This window comes from Dermacentor albipictus, chromosome 1, assembly GCF_038994185.2.
Source record: "Dermacentor albipictus isolate Rhodes 1998 colony chromosome 1, USDA_Dalb.pri_finalv2, whole genome shotgun sequence".
Taxonomy (NCBI): Eukaryota; Metazoa; Arthropoda; class Arachnida; order Ixodida; family Ixodidae; genus Dermacentor; species Dermacentor albipictus.
In genome coordinates this window covers 11,143,584-11,156,544 of record NC_091821.1, presented here as the reverse complement: position 1 = coordinate 11,156,544, position 12,961 = coordinate 11,143,584, and the positions used below count along the sequence as shown (strand labels likewise).

The 12,961-nt window shown below is 44.5% G+C and overlaps 2 protein-coding genes across 7 annotated transcripts in view; one reads left to right on the top strand and one right to left on the bottom strand.

Moving 5' to 3' along the window:
* The window catches only part of LOC139060167 (band 7 protein AGAP004871-like), a 447,387-nt gene that overhangs the window by 379,295 nt on the left and 55,131 nt on the right, over nt 1-12,961 (top strand). The gene's annotated exons all lie outside the window — the stretch shown is intronic.
* On the bottom strand, nt 9,463-11,165 carry LOC135897364 (uncharacterized). The gene is made up of 5 exons (XM_070532026.1): nt 10,974-11,165; nt 10,228-10,374; nt 9,886-9,960; nt 9,695-9,746; nt 9,463-9,590 (listed from the first exon to the last, which is right to left on the bottom strand). Exons 1-5 carry the CDS (start codon nt 11,017-11,019, stop codon nt 9,554-9,556), a joined length of 357 nt encoding a protein of 118 aa, XP_070388127.1. The 5' UTR covers nt 11,020-11,165; the 3' UTR covers nt 9,463-9,553.

Below are 12,961 nucleotides of genomic sequence, written 5' to 3'. Positions count from 1 at the left end.
TCGAGTTTGGCTCGTCAGCACAAGTACAACCGCGTCTGCTCGTGCGGTGTTCGGAGCACGTCACACTTCCCTGTTTGTACATTCTTCTGATTGAGTCCTTGCTCGATTTTTGCTGTTTTTGTTTCATTTGTTTGCATGTCCGCGGTTTGTATTCGCTCACGTTTTCGGAGTGTGCTTTCTTTCCTTCTTTCTGTTTTTTTTTTCTTTTTTTTTCTGCAAACTTCCCGGAACCTGAGCGAATGGCATGTGCATGGCGCTCCGGTACTCCGAACTCAATATCCGCGAGAAGGTAGGAAGTTTGTTCGTGGTGCTGTGGAAAATCTGTCAGACAGAGCTGTGCAAATGCTGGTATACGGCAGGCGTTTTCAATATCTATAATATCGAATTCCATATATAAAACGAACGGGCAATATTCGATATTCTCTATACTCGTTAAAAAATGCAATTCTTCCAAGAAAGCATATCTCTGCTGTATTTTTTTAAGTTAAAATTATTTCTCGAAAAATGCCTTTACCTTAGATAGCGCAGATGCTTCTTCTAGCCTCATTTATAAAACCACGTGGACAGATCTTGCCCGGCAAATTAATAAAATCGACTATGACGTTAGCGAAAAAGTTCTAATACACTTTTTTAATTACTGTATTTAGAACACTCAGTTATGTATCATAAATGAAGGGTGTAGGCCTCGAAGTCATCGAGTTCCTTGTGGCTATTTATCTCAACAGTGCATTGTAGCTATATCTGCGACACGAACCGCCGACTGCTGCTGCAGTGAAAGAGCGAAGAGCCGCGTTGATGCCGCTCTTTTACTCGACCGACGGCCTATGTGACTAAGATATTGTTGTTTTATAGCTGCGGCCAGCTATAAAACCCGTCTATACCATTACATTGAGCCCCACCATTTATCCCCCCCCCCCCCCTTACTGATGCGCCTCCAACAATGTGCGTGACGCTTGTTTTGAAAAATGAGCGCTATTAAATATAATTTCAGCGACATTTTGCACTCGATCGCGGCAAGAAAGCTTTACCAACTGAAATGTCCCTTACGGATGCTTTACTTCACTTCTGCTATGTAAATGTATGTCCGAAACGGACGTCGTTGAAACGTTGATGAGGGCGTTAATAGCAATGATCTAAGCAATAATTGGAATCCGTCTGTACAGGTAAACAAATCTGTCGCTGCTAAACAAATCTAGCGCCATCTAGGGGAGGCACTTCATAAACCTCGAAAAAAAATTATGGAGTTTTACGTGCCAAAACCACTTTCTGATTATGAGGCACGCCGTAGTGGAGGACTCCGGAAATTTTGACCGCCTGGGGTTCTTTAACGTGCACCTAAATCTAAGTACACGGGTGTTTTCGCATTTCGCCCCCATCGAAATACGGCCGCCGTGGCCGGGATTCGATCCCGCGACCTCGTGTTCAGCAGCCCAACACCATAGCCACTGAGCAACCACGGCGGGTCACTTCATAAACCTCGCGCAAGTTGAAACACACGCACCCACACCCACTCACGCATGCCGACTAAAGCCTGCTATTGCAAGAACGCAAGGAGTTCGACGCTATCAGCAATTGCTAGTGTCAGCTCGGCTGAAGGCGCTGACCATCACTGAGTGTGGAACGGTGGAAAGATATTCACTTATTATTGCGTTAGAGGACGATAGCATGGGATGAATGCACTGGAGATTCTCAAGCTTACTGATTAAACGGGAAGAGCTTCATAGACATGATATTCAGCAGATTGGGAAAGAATGCGAACATGCATTTGCGGTCGCTCTGTGCTAAAATGTTAGTGTGAAAGTGCGAGCTCGTCATTCACATTTTCCGTGACATTGTTCATCAATGCCGCGAATAGTAACGCATTCAAAAAATTAAAATTAGGTAATGGCTGAAACATTCCTGGAGGCGTTCCCTGCAAAGAGTCTACCTTTAACCTGTGCTTAGATGATTTTTTTTTTTGCTGCACCAAATTTAGAAAAAAAATTGCGTGTGGCAGATAACACAATTATTACCCTTGAGCGAAGTTACTCGATGAGGTGGCCCATTTGCTTTAGAAGAAATAAATATGTTCGATATAATAATTAGCATAACTACACTAATACACTTCTTATTTAATGCTTTACGGCACGTAACTTAATCTTCGAATTGTAACTAGTCAGTTTCCAAGCCATATCGACTTGGGACGAATTCGAAGTATGGCATCGGGTTCGAGATATGCGACGTCAAAATTACGACAAAAATGCACTGTTTTCCCACTAACTGTTTTATGAAAGCGTTTTATTATGGATTGAGCACAAAAGTAACTGGAACGCCAATGCATTTCGTCGGACACTATGAAAATTAACATCTAAAAGCTGGTGTAGTCCCAACAATTCTTAGGTGTTATCCTGAATATTCGTTCCATGTAGATACGCCTTGGGAACTCACCGACTACGATTCTTAAGTTGTAATATCAAATCCCGGCTGCGGCGGTCCCATTTCGATGGGTGGCGGAATGCAAAAAACGCCCGTGTCCCATCCAATTGCCTGCACGTTAAGGAACCCCGGGGGGTCATTATTACTGCGGAGTCCTCCACTTTGGCGCGCCTCATAACCACTGTCGAATGTTTTGGCACGTGAGTGCCCAGAATTTTTTTTAATCTGTCATGAAATAATTAGTCAACATGCTAATTAGAGCGATTACGTTAAATATTCAATTAGGCATTGTTATTTCTCGTAGAAGTAATATCTGCCTCGTGGAGCAATTTACTCCTACTTTTAGAATCCGCCTTTTGCGATGCATTGTGGCGCCACTGTGCGGTGGCCACGAGAAACGATTTGGCAGGCGCCGCTCTCGCCGCGACAGACAGCCGCCGAGACACGTGTGCAAGCAAGCAGCGTGTGAGTGAAAACCGCAACAACGTGTGCGCACAGTTTGTCGCCGTCCGCTAGCCATGGAGCCCGCTGGTGACTGCTTTGTACTTGGAGGTTTCTTCAGCGTGACGAACGGCTGGAAAAAGCGCTTCGGTAACGTCAAAATACCCACGGAAGCGCAGCTCGAAAAACACATGGTGTCGAGCGGAGCGCGCTTCGCGCGACAGCAAATGAAAGGAACGATGTTCCAAGAAGAAGGATACGTGCGCAACGTCATGTACAACGACGTGTCAGCAGAATCCACGTGCGGACTTTTGCGTAGTATCTGCCTACCGTCAATGAAAGGCGGCTATTACATCGTGCACGCCGCGATTTCCAAGGCGTCGGGCTCCATCCTGGCTCGTCATTGCCTCTGCCCCACAGGGTGAGCAAGCTTTCTATTCTACAACTGGAGCGCGACCTGCATGAACCGCGTGCAGGACATTTAAGTCTGATGGGTTAAATTTTGGAATTCATAACTATACCGGCCCTGCCGTTTTGGGCTAGCTGTTTGCTTATATAAAGGTACGGTTGCTTAAATGTTGAAAAAATACACATATTGTAAATGAAGAAAGCGGGGAGTTCTTGTTTTTGCGCATTTGCATGTATACCGATCGACACGGTCGTGCAGCATACCAATTTGCACTTGTCTGCGACCGTACACAGCCTTGGATTGCCGGTATCACACAGTACACTATTTAGAGGCATATAACGAGAATGACTTCCAAGTTTGGCTGTTTAGTGTAAAACCGCTAGTCTTACCTAACTTCGTGCCGGCATAGCTGTCTGACAAGCCGCATCGCATCGTTCAATGATGCTGCACATGGTGTTACAAGGCCAACGCGCGAGTGGTGGTGTGCGGCTCATGTCTGAGATTGGCGCATGTATTTCACGTTGAGTGACGTGAACTTAAACCCGTTCTTTCGAATTCATAAACACTTGATCCCATCTTTTCGTTGATGAATACCTGTTGAGCATGAAAACTCATCTCCTCTTCCATTTTATTCTTGCAGCCTGAGCGGCACATGCCAACATTTTGTTGGGTTAATCCTTCATGCCATTCACTTGGCGCAAAAGGATGCGGCAACGTGCACGGAAGTTCCATGTGCTTGGATTGTTCCTGCCCAAGGTAAGAATGCTACTACTTAGCAAGCATTAGTTAACATAGGAGGCGGCAAAAGTGCCTAAAAAATCTGTGATCACACTTCCGGCCCCTTTCTGCAAACGGTTCTTTGTGGCACCGTGTTGACCATTTAACGTGTTGTAAAATTGTTTGCATTCGTGGTAGGTAGCAGCTGTTGAATATCAACTCATTCACACAGCTACATTGTTTACAGCGTACATGAGTATTGGTATGTGGACAAATATAGGCTACTGGTTTTAATTAAGAACACATATTGGTGTCGCTTCATAAATTCTTAACTACAAGACCTGCATAGAGAAAAAATAATCCCAAACTGCAACACTTAATTTTCTTACAATGGATGTGGTCGTTGGCTAAACATCACAGGAAGCACTTAAAATTTCGTTATTGTACTTGTACAAACAAAACTTTTTTTTTTCAGTCAAAAAGCATGAGCCACCTCTGCCTCTGCAAGACATCACTTTTCACACAAGGAAACATGAAGGTGCGAAAAGGCGGCGGTTTGATCCACTGCCAGGGCTCTCACCGAGTGACCCATCTCTGCTTGCTGCCGATCTCGAAAAGGTGGCAGCAAACTGCCTGCTTCTCCGTTATATGAGCAAAGAAAACTCAGGAGGATCACTTGTAAGTGCTACACTTAACTCTGCATGCTTGTGATCTGTTAAAATAAAAGTTAGCAGTGTTCCATCAGCATGTGACGACAGACAGGAACAGTTTGAGAGCTCCTTTTACTGTGCTTTTATGCGAAGTACAGTTTGCATCAGTATAACACTAATGTCAGTAGTGTTTATATATGGTGACTTTCTTTTTTATCTCACTAAGCAATATGCAAGCTTAGCAATGAGATGATGCAGCAAACCTGTGATGTAAGTCTTGGTTAATTGAGGCAACTAAACCTCTTTAAAGCCAAAGTTATTTTAAAAATTCTGGCAGAACCTATCTCGTGATGACTGAAATAATGCGAGAGCATTCATGCACATACACACTGTTAAACTGACACAAACATCTGTTCAACTTCCATTCTATAGCTTGTCTTGTCCATGACAGCAGTAAGGGACTGTGAATTCCAAAGTGTGATACATTTAAGGGCTTTGAAATGCTGTGTGCCTTTACAAAAGACAAGACCTTTGACGCCTCCTGTAATACTGTAGGTATCAAGTCGGTGATGAACTCCCCAGTGCCTGCTTCATAAATTCTTATAGCCACATGTGATTCACATAATTATCATGCGAGACTGCCCAATCACCTGCAACTTATGCAGCAAAGCATGTGAGCATAGCATGCTGGGCAAGTCTTATTAAATTATCTGTACATGGTTTCCTTAGTTACGTGTATTAAGTGTCCCTTGATTTTTCATACCATGCTTTATAGCTGAATGGAATAACTTCTCTACACAGAGCTGCTGAACCTAATTTTAAAGAATTTTAAATCTTGCGTTGGCATATCTGATGTGCATTGATTACTGTTTACCTCTACGTATGGCTTGAGTTTTTTCTATCCCCTTCTGCAACATGCACATTATTGCACTTTCATATTTACATTTGCTCTTGATTTACAGCACATGTTAGCACGAGTTCATGTCACTGCATCTGAATGTTTTTTTTTAAATTTTCTAATGCTAGTAAGCTTGTAGTTTGCTTACTTTCAAAACTGTTCTTTGCTCACCCTGAAAGAAGGCATTTAGAGTACGAATAAATAAAATGTGAAAAATGATTCAGAAGTACAATACTGAGTTTGCTTGTTTAACAACCATGCGCAATAAGGCATGCCAGGTATGAGACCACAATCTGAGCCTATTTTGTTGCGCTTCTCACCACTGGTGCAATATGATGCTGTCAAAGACCTGTTTACAAAATCCTCAAATCTTTACTATGCTGCTTCGTATATTTCAAGCTGCACTACTATTCAAGGTAGTCACTAAGCTAACATTTGCATGTTATCTGTGCTGTCTAATGTAAAGCACTATATTCCAGGATGAACACAGTCCCAGTGAAGTGGCACCAGAAGCTTCAGACACTCCACTGGTCCCAGACATTGAAGACATCCACAGTGAGACCTGTCAAAACTCATACAAGAGAGGTTTGATGGTAAGAAAGTCCACTTCCTTGTTTAGTACTTTTTTCGCAACTTTTTGTCTTGGCACGTGTCATTCTGAGGCTGTCTCATTTATATAAAAATGCCCACCTATGTCTCTGGGCGTCACCTTCACAAGTATCCCACTGAGCAGCAGATAATGCAGCAGTCACTTTTAGACTTAGTATCTTGTCATTTCTCTAACTTTTGCAGGGCTGTCGCATAACTCGATGTGTGTGAGCACCCACAGGGTCCTCAAACATATCTGCTTCATCTATGGCATGTTTGTGAAGCACTGTGTGAATGTATAATGGATGTTCCTTTTGGATGAGTCCATCACCTGGATTCATACACGGCATTTGCCATATATATATGTTGACTGTGTTTTAGCAGAGCATGGAATTGAAAGCATGCACATTTGTCTTGCTCTTTTCGTTTTTAGGCATGTTTAAACACTTTCAATACTGAACCAACTCTACGATTTAGCTGTGTTGACCAGCATAATTAGCGAAAAAAAATAAAACAACATAATGAGCACATGCAAGTTACAAGCTGCAGAAAAATTCTTATGTTACTGTGAAAGTAAGCTGTACAATTTTGTAGGAGATTGGTATCTACCTATATTTTATTCGTTGCAATATGCAGTTGTGTAATTTCACACAACCTAATACTTTAGCCACTTTGAGCAGGCCTGTAGGGGTTTCTTTGTAGAAGTAAATAAAAGCTAACATAATGGTATTAAGTTTCTGACAAGTGATTCAACGTAAAAGAAAGTAAGGCGTGCATACACCAACAAGAGAACTATACAACATAGTATTTACGTAGTTTGGTTCTCTTGTATCCATGTTTGCATGCGTTACTTTCTTTTAGTGCGATTCCCTACCAACTAGCTGAACTTTCTCTCATTTTAAGCTTCATTTCTGGTACGCTTAGCTCCTATCTGCAGTGTTTGTGTTGTCTGGTTCTCTTGTGTCCATGTTTGAACCCCTTACTTCCTTCCATGATGAATCCCCACCAAAAAGCTCAACATTGCCATGACAAGTGATGCTTTGTTGACGTCATGCTACTTCTCCTTGCTTTAATACAATGCAATGCTTGCTGTACGACTTGTAAAACGAATTCTAAACCTATAAATTAACAATACTGTTTTTTTTTGCAGCTATACGGGCCCTCTCGGTGGAGAGCAGAGCAGTTGTTCTCGTGTCAACGATTGGACAGGCCGCAAATCCAACTTGGCACATGGAGCGGATTGGTCGGCTAACTGCCTCAATGTTTAAAAGAATTGTGCGGTGCCGGAAGCCTGACAGTATTGTTAAAGAGATCCTTTACCCGCGGAGCTATAAAACTGAAGCCATGCACTATGGAATTGTGCACGAGCCAGATGCCGTTCAGGCATACGAACAGCTAATGGCCTGCATGGATAAGACCATAACTGTGGGATATACAGGCCTGCACGTGCATGCTGAGCATCCATTTATTGCTGCATCCCCAGATAGACTGGTATTTAAGGGCAGTGACATGGGGCTGTTAGAAGTGAAATGCCCGTTTTCTTTCAAAGGAAAAAGTATTGAAGAAGCTGCAGCTTCTCCAAAGGTTTGTTGTAGGGCAACAGATAATGAAATTACATTGAAAAGGGAGCATGAATATTATTATCAGTTGCAGGGCCAAATGGCAGTGACAGGACTTAGCTGGTGCGACTTCGTTGTGTGGACTAATGCAGCATCCATTGCATCCTCCTTACACGTCGAAAGGATTTTCTTTGATGAGGCCATGTGGTCTCAGGAAATATTGCCAGCACTACTGCATTTTTATAGGAATGCTGTGCTAGCTGAGGAGTTGACCCAGCGAATTCGAAGAGGACTTCCCCTGTATAGTTCTGCCAGGTATGTTGGCACTGCCAAAAGGAATCTGAAAACCTGCAGAAAGCAGGAGCCCCCTACTACAGAAATATGTACAGCATAAAGAGAATGAAGTCATTGTCAAGGAGGTGGGACAAAACAATGGCCACACCTAGATGTTGAGGGTAATACTTAACCACTCATACCAGCTTCATTCACGCAAACAGCCAGCAGCTATGGCAAAACGAACAGAAATAGCGTGGCCTAAGCAAATTGTGTAGCATTGGTGATAACTATAGCCGTTATGTCTATAGACATAACAAAATAAATGTGCAGTGTACATGGAAGATAACCGAAAAAGCAGCATCGTTTATTCATAGAGATGGAAAATACAAATTTCCTCAGAAGGTAGCACAGTAGACAGCGTCCTAAGTACACGTGATATAGTATGAGAGTATACTGTTGTTACACAGTCTGGTCTCTTCAGGTCATAAGCATGGTAAAGGAGGCTCATTTGATGTAGAGATGTGCGAGCTGGCTACTTGTTCTCATTATTGATTGAAATGATTGGCTGTAGAAAATTGCACAAAAAGGCACAAGTCCTAAAAACGCTGTCAATAATGTCGAGCATGTTGATTGGCAGTCGTTTGTCTAAAAAATGAAATTCTTTGATACGTCTTATGACTCGCTCAACATGGATCCTAGCGCCAGCTATTTTTCGGGTGGCAATCACGTCACTAGCTGACAATTGGTTCCCCATTTTAAATGGTGGCATGTGGATTTGATTAGATGGTGGCAAAATGCCCTCCAACCTAAAGCCTTTGTCGACCATCACAACGTCCCCCGCATCTAATAAACCCAGCAGGCGCGATTTTTCGACAACTTCGCTATCACTAACATGCCCACCCCACAAATCTGGCACAAATGAAACATAGCCATCTGGTGTTACCCCAACAAGTGCTTTGAACGTGTTATGCTTGTACGAGGAGAAAGTATGCCTGTGTGCCTGTAGTTTTGAAGGTCTTTGGATTCTCACCTCTGTGCAATCAAGGATGACTCTAGTGTTTGAGAAGTCACTGAACGCCATTGGCATGTGCCTTTTGATCTCTGCTAATGTGGGAAACCTTGTCAATGCTGAAAGCTCTTTATCGAGAAAAATTACCCATGTACAAAAGATGCGACTAAGGCATGATTGAGAAATTCCAAACATTCGAGCCACTTCCTTGGCACAAACACCAGTCCTGAGCCTATACATAACCATGAAAAGTTCTTCGCGCTTGGAGAGCTGTCTTTCCTTTGGTTGTGTTTTTCCTCCATCCCAATAAACCATGCGTTCTGCATTTTTTTCAATGTGCAAAGAGTTCTTAAAACTGTTCCTTACTTTGCAGTCCCGTATAAAACTTAAAGGCGATTTGTGAATAGTATCCACAGAAAACGTGCAGCGTTTTAGCTTTCTGCATTCAAGTTCTAGATCCCTGACTTTCCGTTGTAATGCCACATTATCAGTTAATAGGTGGTCAGTGTTCTCCTCTCTGCTTAAGGGCGTTGGCTCTAGGACCTCCTGTGGCTCAGTGAGCATTGGGGATGTTGCAAGCGCAAGAGTGCATCAGCTGTTCCTTCCTCGTCGAATGAAGAGTCTGCACCTGCATTTGTATCAACAAATACAATAAAGTGACGCTATTGCTTGTAGGCACAATTCATTGAACACTGACATTTGAGCATTGACCATTGAGCATTGAACACTGACCTCTGAGCATTCGCACTTTGTGCGGAGTGCGCTACCCTAATGACCTGGCCACCTGAAAGCAAATTATGGATAATTCATATGTTGCAAACGGGCAAGACTCGCAATGAGCAACATAAGGTGAGCCTCAGAAAACATTCCCAGCTGCATAATGTGACAGTGTGCTTGCCATTAGTTCAAAAGCCACTGCTCACCCTGAACACAGGACGTGCCTGCTTCCCCATCACTGTGACATTTACAAGTTCCTCCTTGTCCTGAAGCCTCTGTACCTGTGACGTAAAGTGAGTAATAAAATAGTATGAGTACACACAAAAACGCATGACTCGGATAGGGCATGAAGTGTAGTTCATAGGGCAAATATCACGTTTCACCACTGCATATATTCGTTTATAGTGTGCCATAGTGCTTGGAGAACATACACAGGCAATGGGGAGGCCAACAGAATGTCGGTTTGCATACGTGTTTTACCCAGATAAAGTATATGTACACCTACAAAAATGCCAAAAAATGGCCAGTATGCCCAGAACTGGTGATACCTGCTGTTGGTGGAGCGCCTGTTTTCCTCTTGGAACGCGCCGCGGTACGAACATGGCGGTCGACCGCGTCCTTCTTTCTGAACTGGTCTGTATACACGAACAGCGTCGGTAGGAAGTCCGGATGTCTGGGTGACAGTGAAGGCGCCCCTGGAATGTGTCCGTTACACAATAAGACGCGCCACTCGACTCCAGAAAGCGCAGCACGGGAAAATGAGCCTTAGTACAAACCGTACTACATCGATATTCGCTAAACGAACATAAGCTTTCTTCAAGAAATATTACTATACTCAGTGCCGACAAGAATGATGAAACGACAACTAGCAGCGATTGCTAACTAGCACCATCAGCTACTTCAACAGTGCATGCCGTTTCCAAATCTGCCCGGCAGTGCAGGCGTGCTTGGCTCCAACGGATAACTACGCCGACATCACGAGCACTCGCTGAGCGCTTATGAAGTAGTAAAAGTGTGCATGGTGTAAAGTTGCTAAAGACGGCGTTCTAGCCGCAGCCGCACAGAGATGACAGCAAAAAAAAAAAAGAAAAACGTAAAGCACAACGCGGCGGCCGCACAGAGATGACGACAAAAAAGAATTAAAAAAAAATAGGAACCGCATTTCACACGTCCGGCTCGCGCGAGCAAGAGATCGTTTGTTTAGCTAGCTCAAACACACATTTGCGTCTTTCTCGAGATTATTCGTATGAGTCAGTAACGACAAAAACAGAGAACTACGTATGTGGATGCATACCTGTCACAAAGTGCTTCCCGCAGAATCGAGATGCGCCCTTGCGCATCTTGCCGCATCACAGCCCTAATCCAGGCTTCACGGCGCTGTCGATCCCGTTTTATCGACGAAAAAAGGAAAAACCGCACTGTCCTACTGGGACTGTCACGTGAACTGCAGCCGTATGCGACACACGACATTGGCATTGCGCCAAATTTCGATGTCAATATGCTGGGAAGGCGTGCCGCGCGCGCGGCAGCGAGAATAGCGCAGCTGAGAAATGCAGCGCCTGCCCCGGCCGTCCGCCGTCTGCTCTAGCGCCTGCCAAATCGCTTCGCTCCTCAGCCGCTAGGGCACTGCGCATGCGCAGTTCGGCGTCGCAAAAGGCGGATTGTGCCATCCGCAACAGGCAATTTTTTTTTTAATTTGGCGCATCTAAAAACAAAAACTTAGTGTACGCCGGTCGAGACCCAATGACAGCAAGCGAGAAGAAAACCATCGCGCGTACGTGCAACTGCTGTCAGTCTTTCGGATACAAAACCTTTATGTCCGAAGTGACAATCTTCGAATGTTAACACCATCCCAACTATACTGCACATTTCGCGGCGAATAGTCGGCCCAAAACGAATATTAACACATTAGAATAATCACAGCGTCCCTTCAGGGACTGTGCTCGCACGGCTGGCCTTCCCCTAAAACGATAAAAAGAAGATAGGCATGAGAATAAACCTTAGGAATGGACTCCCTGAAAAAATAGACAGCCTCACGTTATCCGGCGTAAGTCGCATTATCAACACCTTTCGCAACGGTCTCTCCACGGCACCGGAGAGCGTGGACGCGCGTAAAACATAGGCCTGTCGTTGACCGGTGTTTATATTCTTCCCTGTGCGAAAAGCTGCATCAGGACATTCGCGTGGTTGGGGAAACCGCTATTCGACCGGCTCGCATGACGCCTCAGGGTCCTCGTGTACGTCGAGAGCTGGTGGAGGAGAGCGTAGAAACCATAAAGACCCGGTTCCGATGTGCTGTGTTCGTGTGTCTACCGGCGAAGCGCGTCGTTAATCACTGGACACGCACGGCTTACGACCGGGCCCATAAATAAGCATCGCCTCTTGACGTTAAATGAGCCCTCTTAGAGCAATATCTCTGTCACTGCGACAGCGAGGAAGGGAGTCACTCGGCGTGCCGTACTCGTAGCAGCGCTGTGCTTCGGAAGTGCCACTCGGCGAACCAAAAGGATTCGGGAGCGATTCTGCGTTGCTGATGATTTCCTTCTGGGAGCAAGATCCGAATCGCTTAGGAAAGGGCCAGTTGGGCTAAGTGTCAGCGTAGGAGCATTTCTTGTTCAGCTATAACACTGTTAATACCATGTTATCTCAGCCTCTTTACGTGCTCTGAACGCTGCGCACGACACTTTTCATGGCAGCCCTAATGTGTCAGCGTATATATATATATATATATATATATATATATATATATATATATATATATATAACAGAGGGTCGAGCGAGCGATAGAAGCGAAAACAGTCAGCATGACACTTTCGATCTCTTATCACGAGGAAAGAAATTTCCGTCACCTCTGTATGTCGAAATGCACCTCTCCACGCCTGTAGGAATGCTTGCGATTGAGATAAGAAGCGCCGACACTCCCGAGCCTGAGCTCAGCAAAGCCCGGTGCACGTAACGCTCAGACGGGCGATGAAGCAGGCGTTGTTGTAGTTTGCAGTGTCGTTTCAGTTTATTCACATCCAGAGCGGCCGATATCGGTCACATTGAGATAATAGATGAAAGCATTGTAGCGCCATCGAGCGGGTGCGAGGGGCCTGTAGTCGTACACGTAGTCCGTTTAGATCGTTCCTAGGCAAACAAAGCTTGAAGCGCGACCGCGTTCTTTCTCCGATATCATTTCAAAGCGTTATACAGGTTGCCCCACGTAACTTGTGCCAACACGTCAAAAATGAACGGCACTTCGTACACGAATCGAACTCGACGTATAATGTTTTCAAATGC

Bases quoted from the DNA above. Each gene is read 5' to 3' on its own strand.
- LOC135897364 (XM_070532026.1), bottom strand. From the start codon at position 11,019: ATGCGCAAGGGCGCATCTCGATTCTGCGGGAAGCACTTTGTGACAG. The intron at 10,375-10,973 runs GTATGCATCCAC...GACACATTCCAG, and splicing joins CGGGAAGCACTTTGTGACAG to GGGCGCCTTCACTGTCACCC. The intron at 9,961-10,227 runs GTATCACCAGTT...TTTACGTCACAG, and splicing joins AGGCGCTCCACCAACAGCAG to GTACAGAGGCTTCAGGACAA.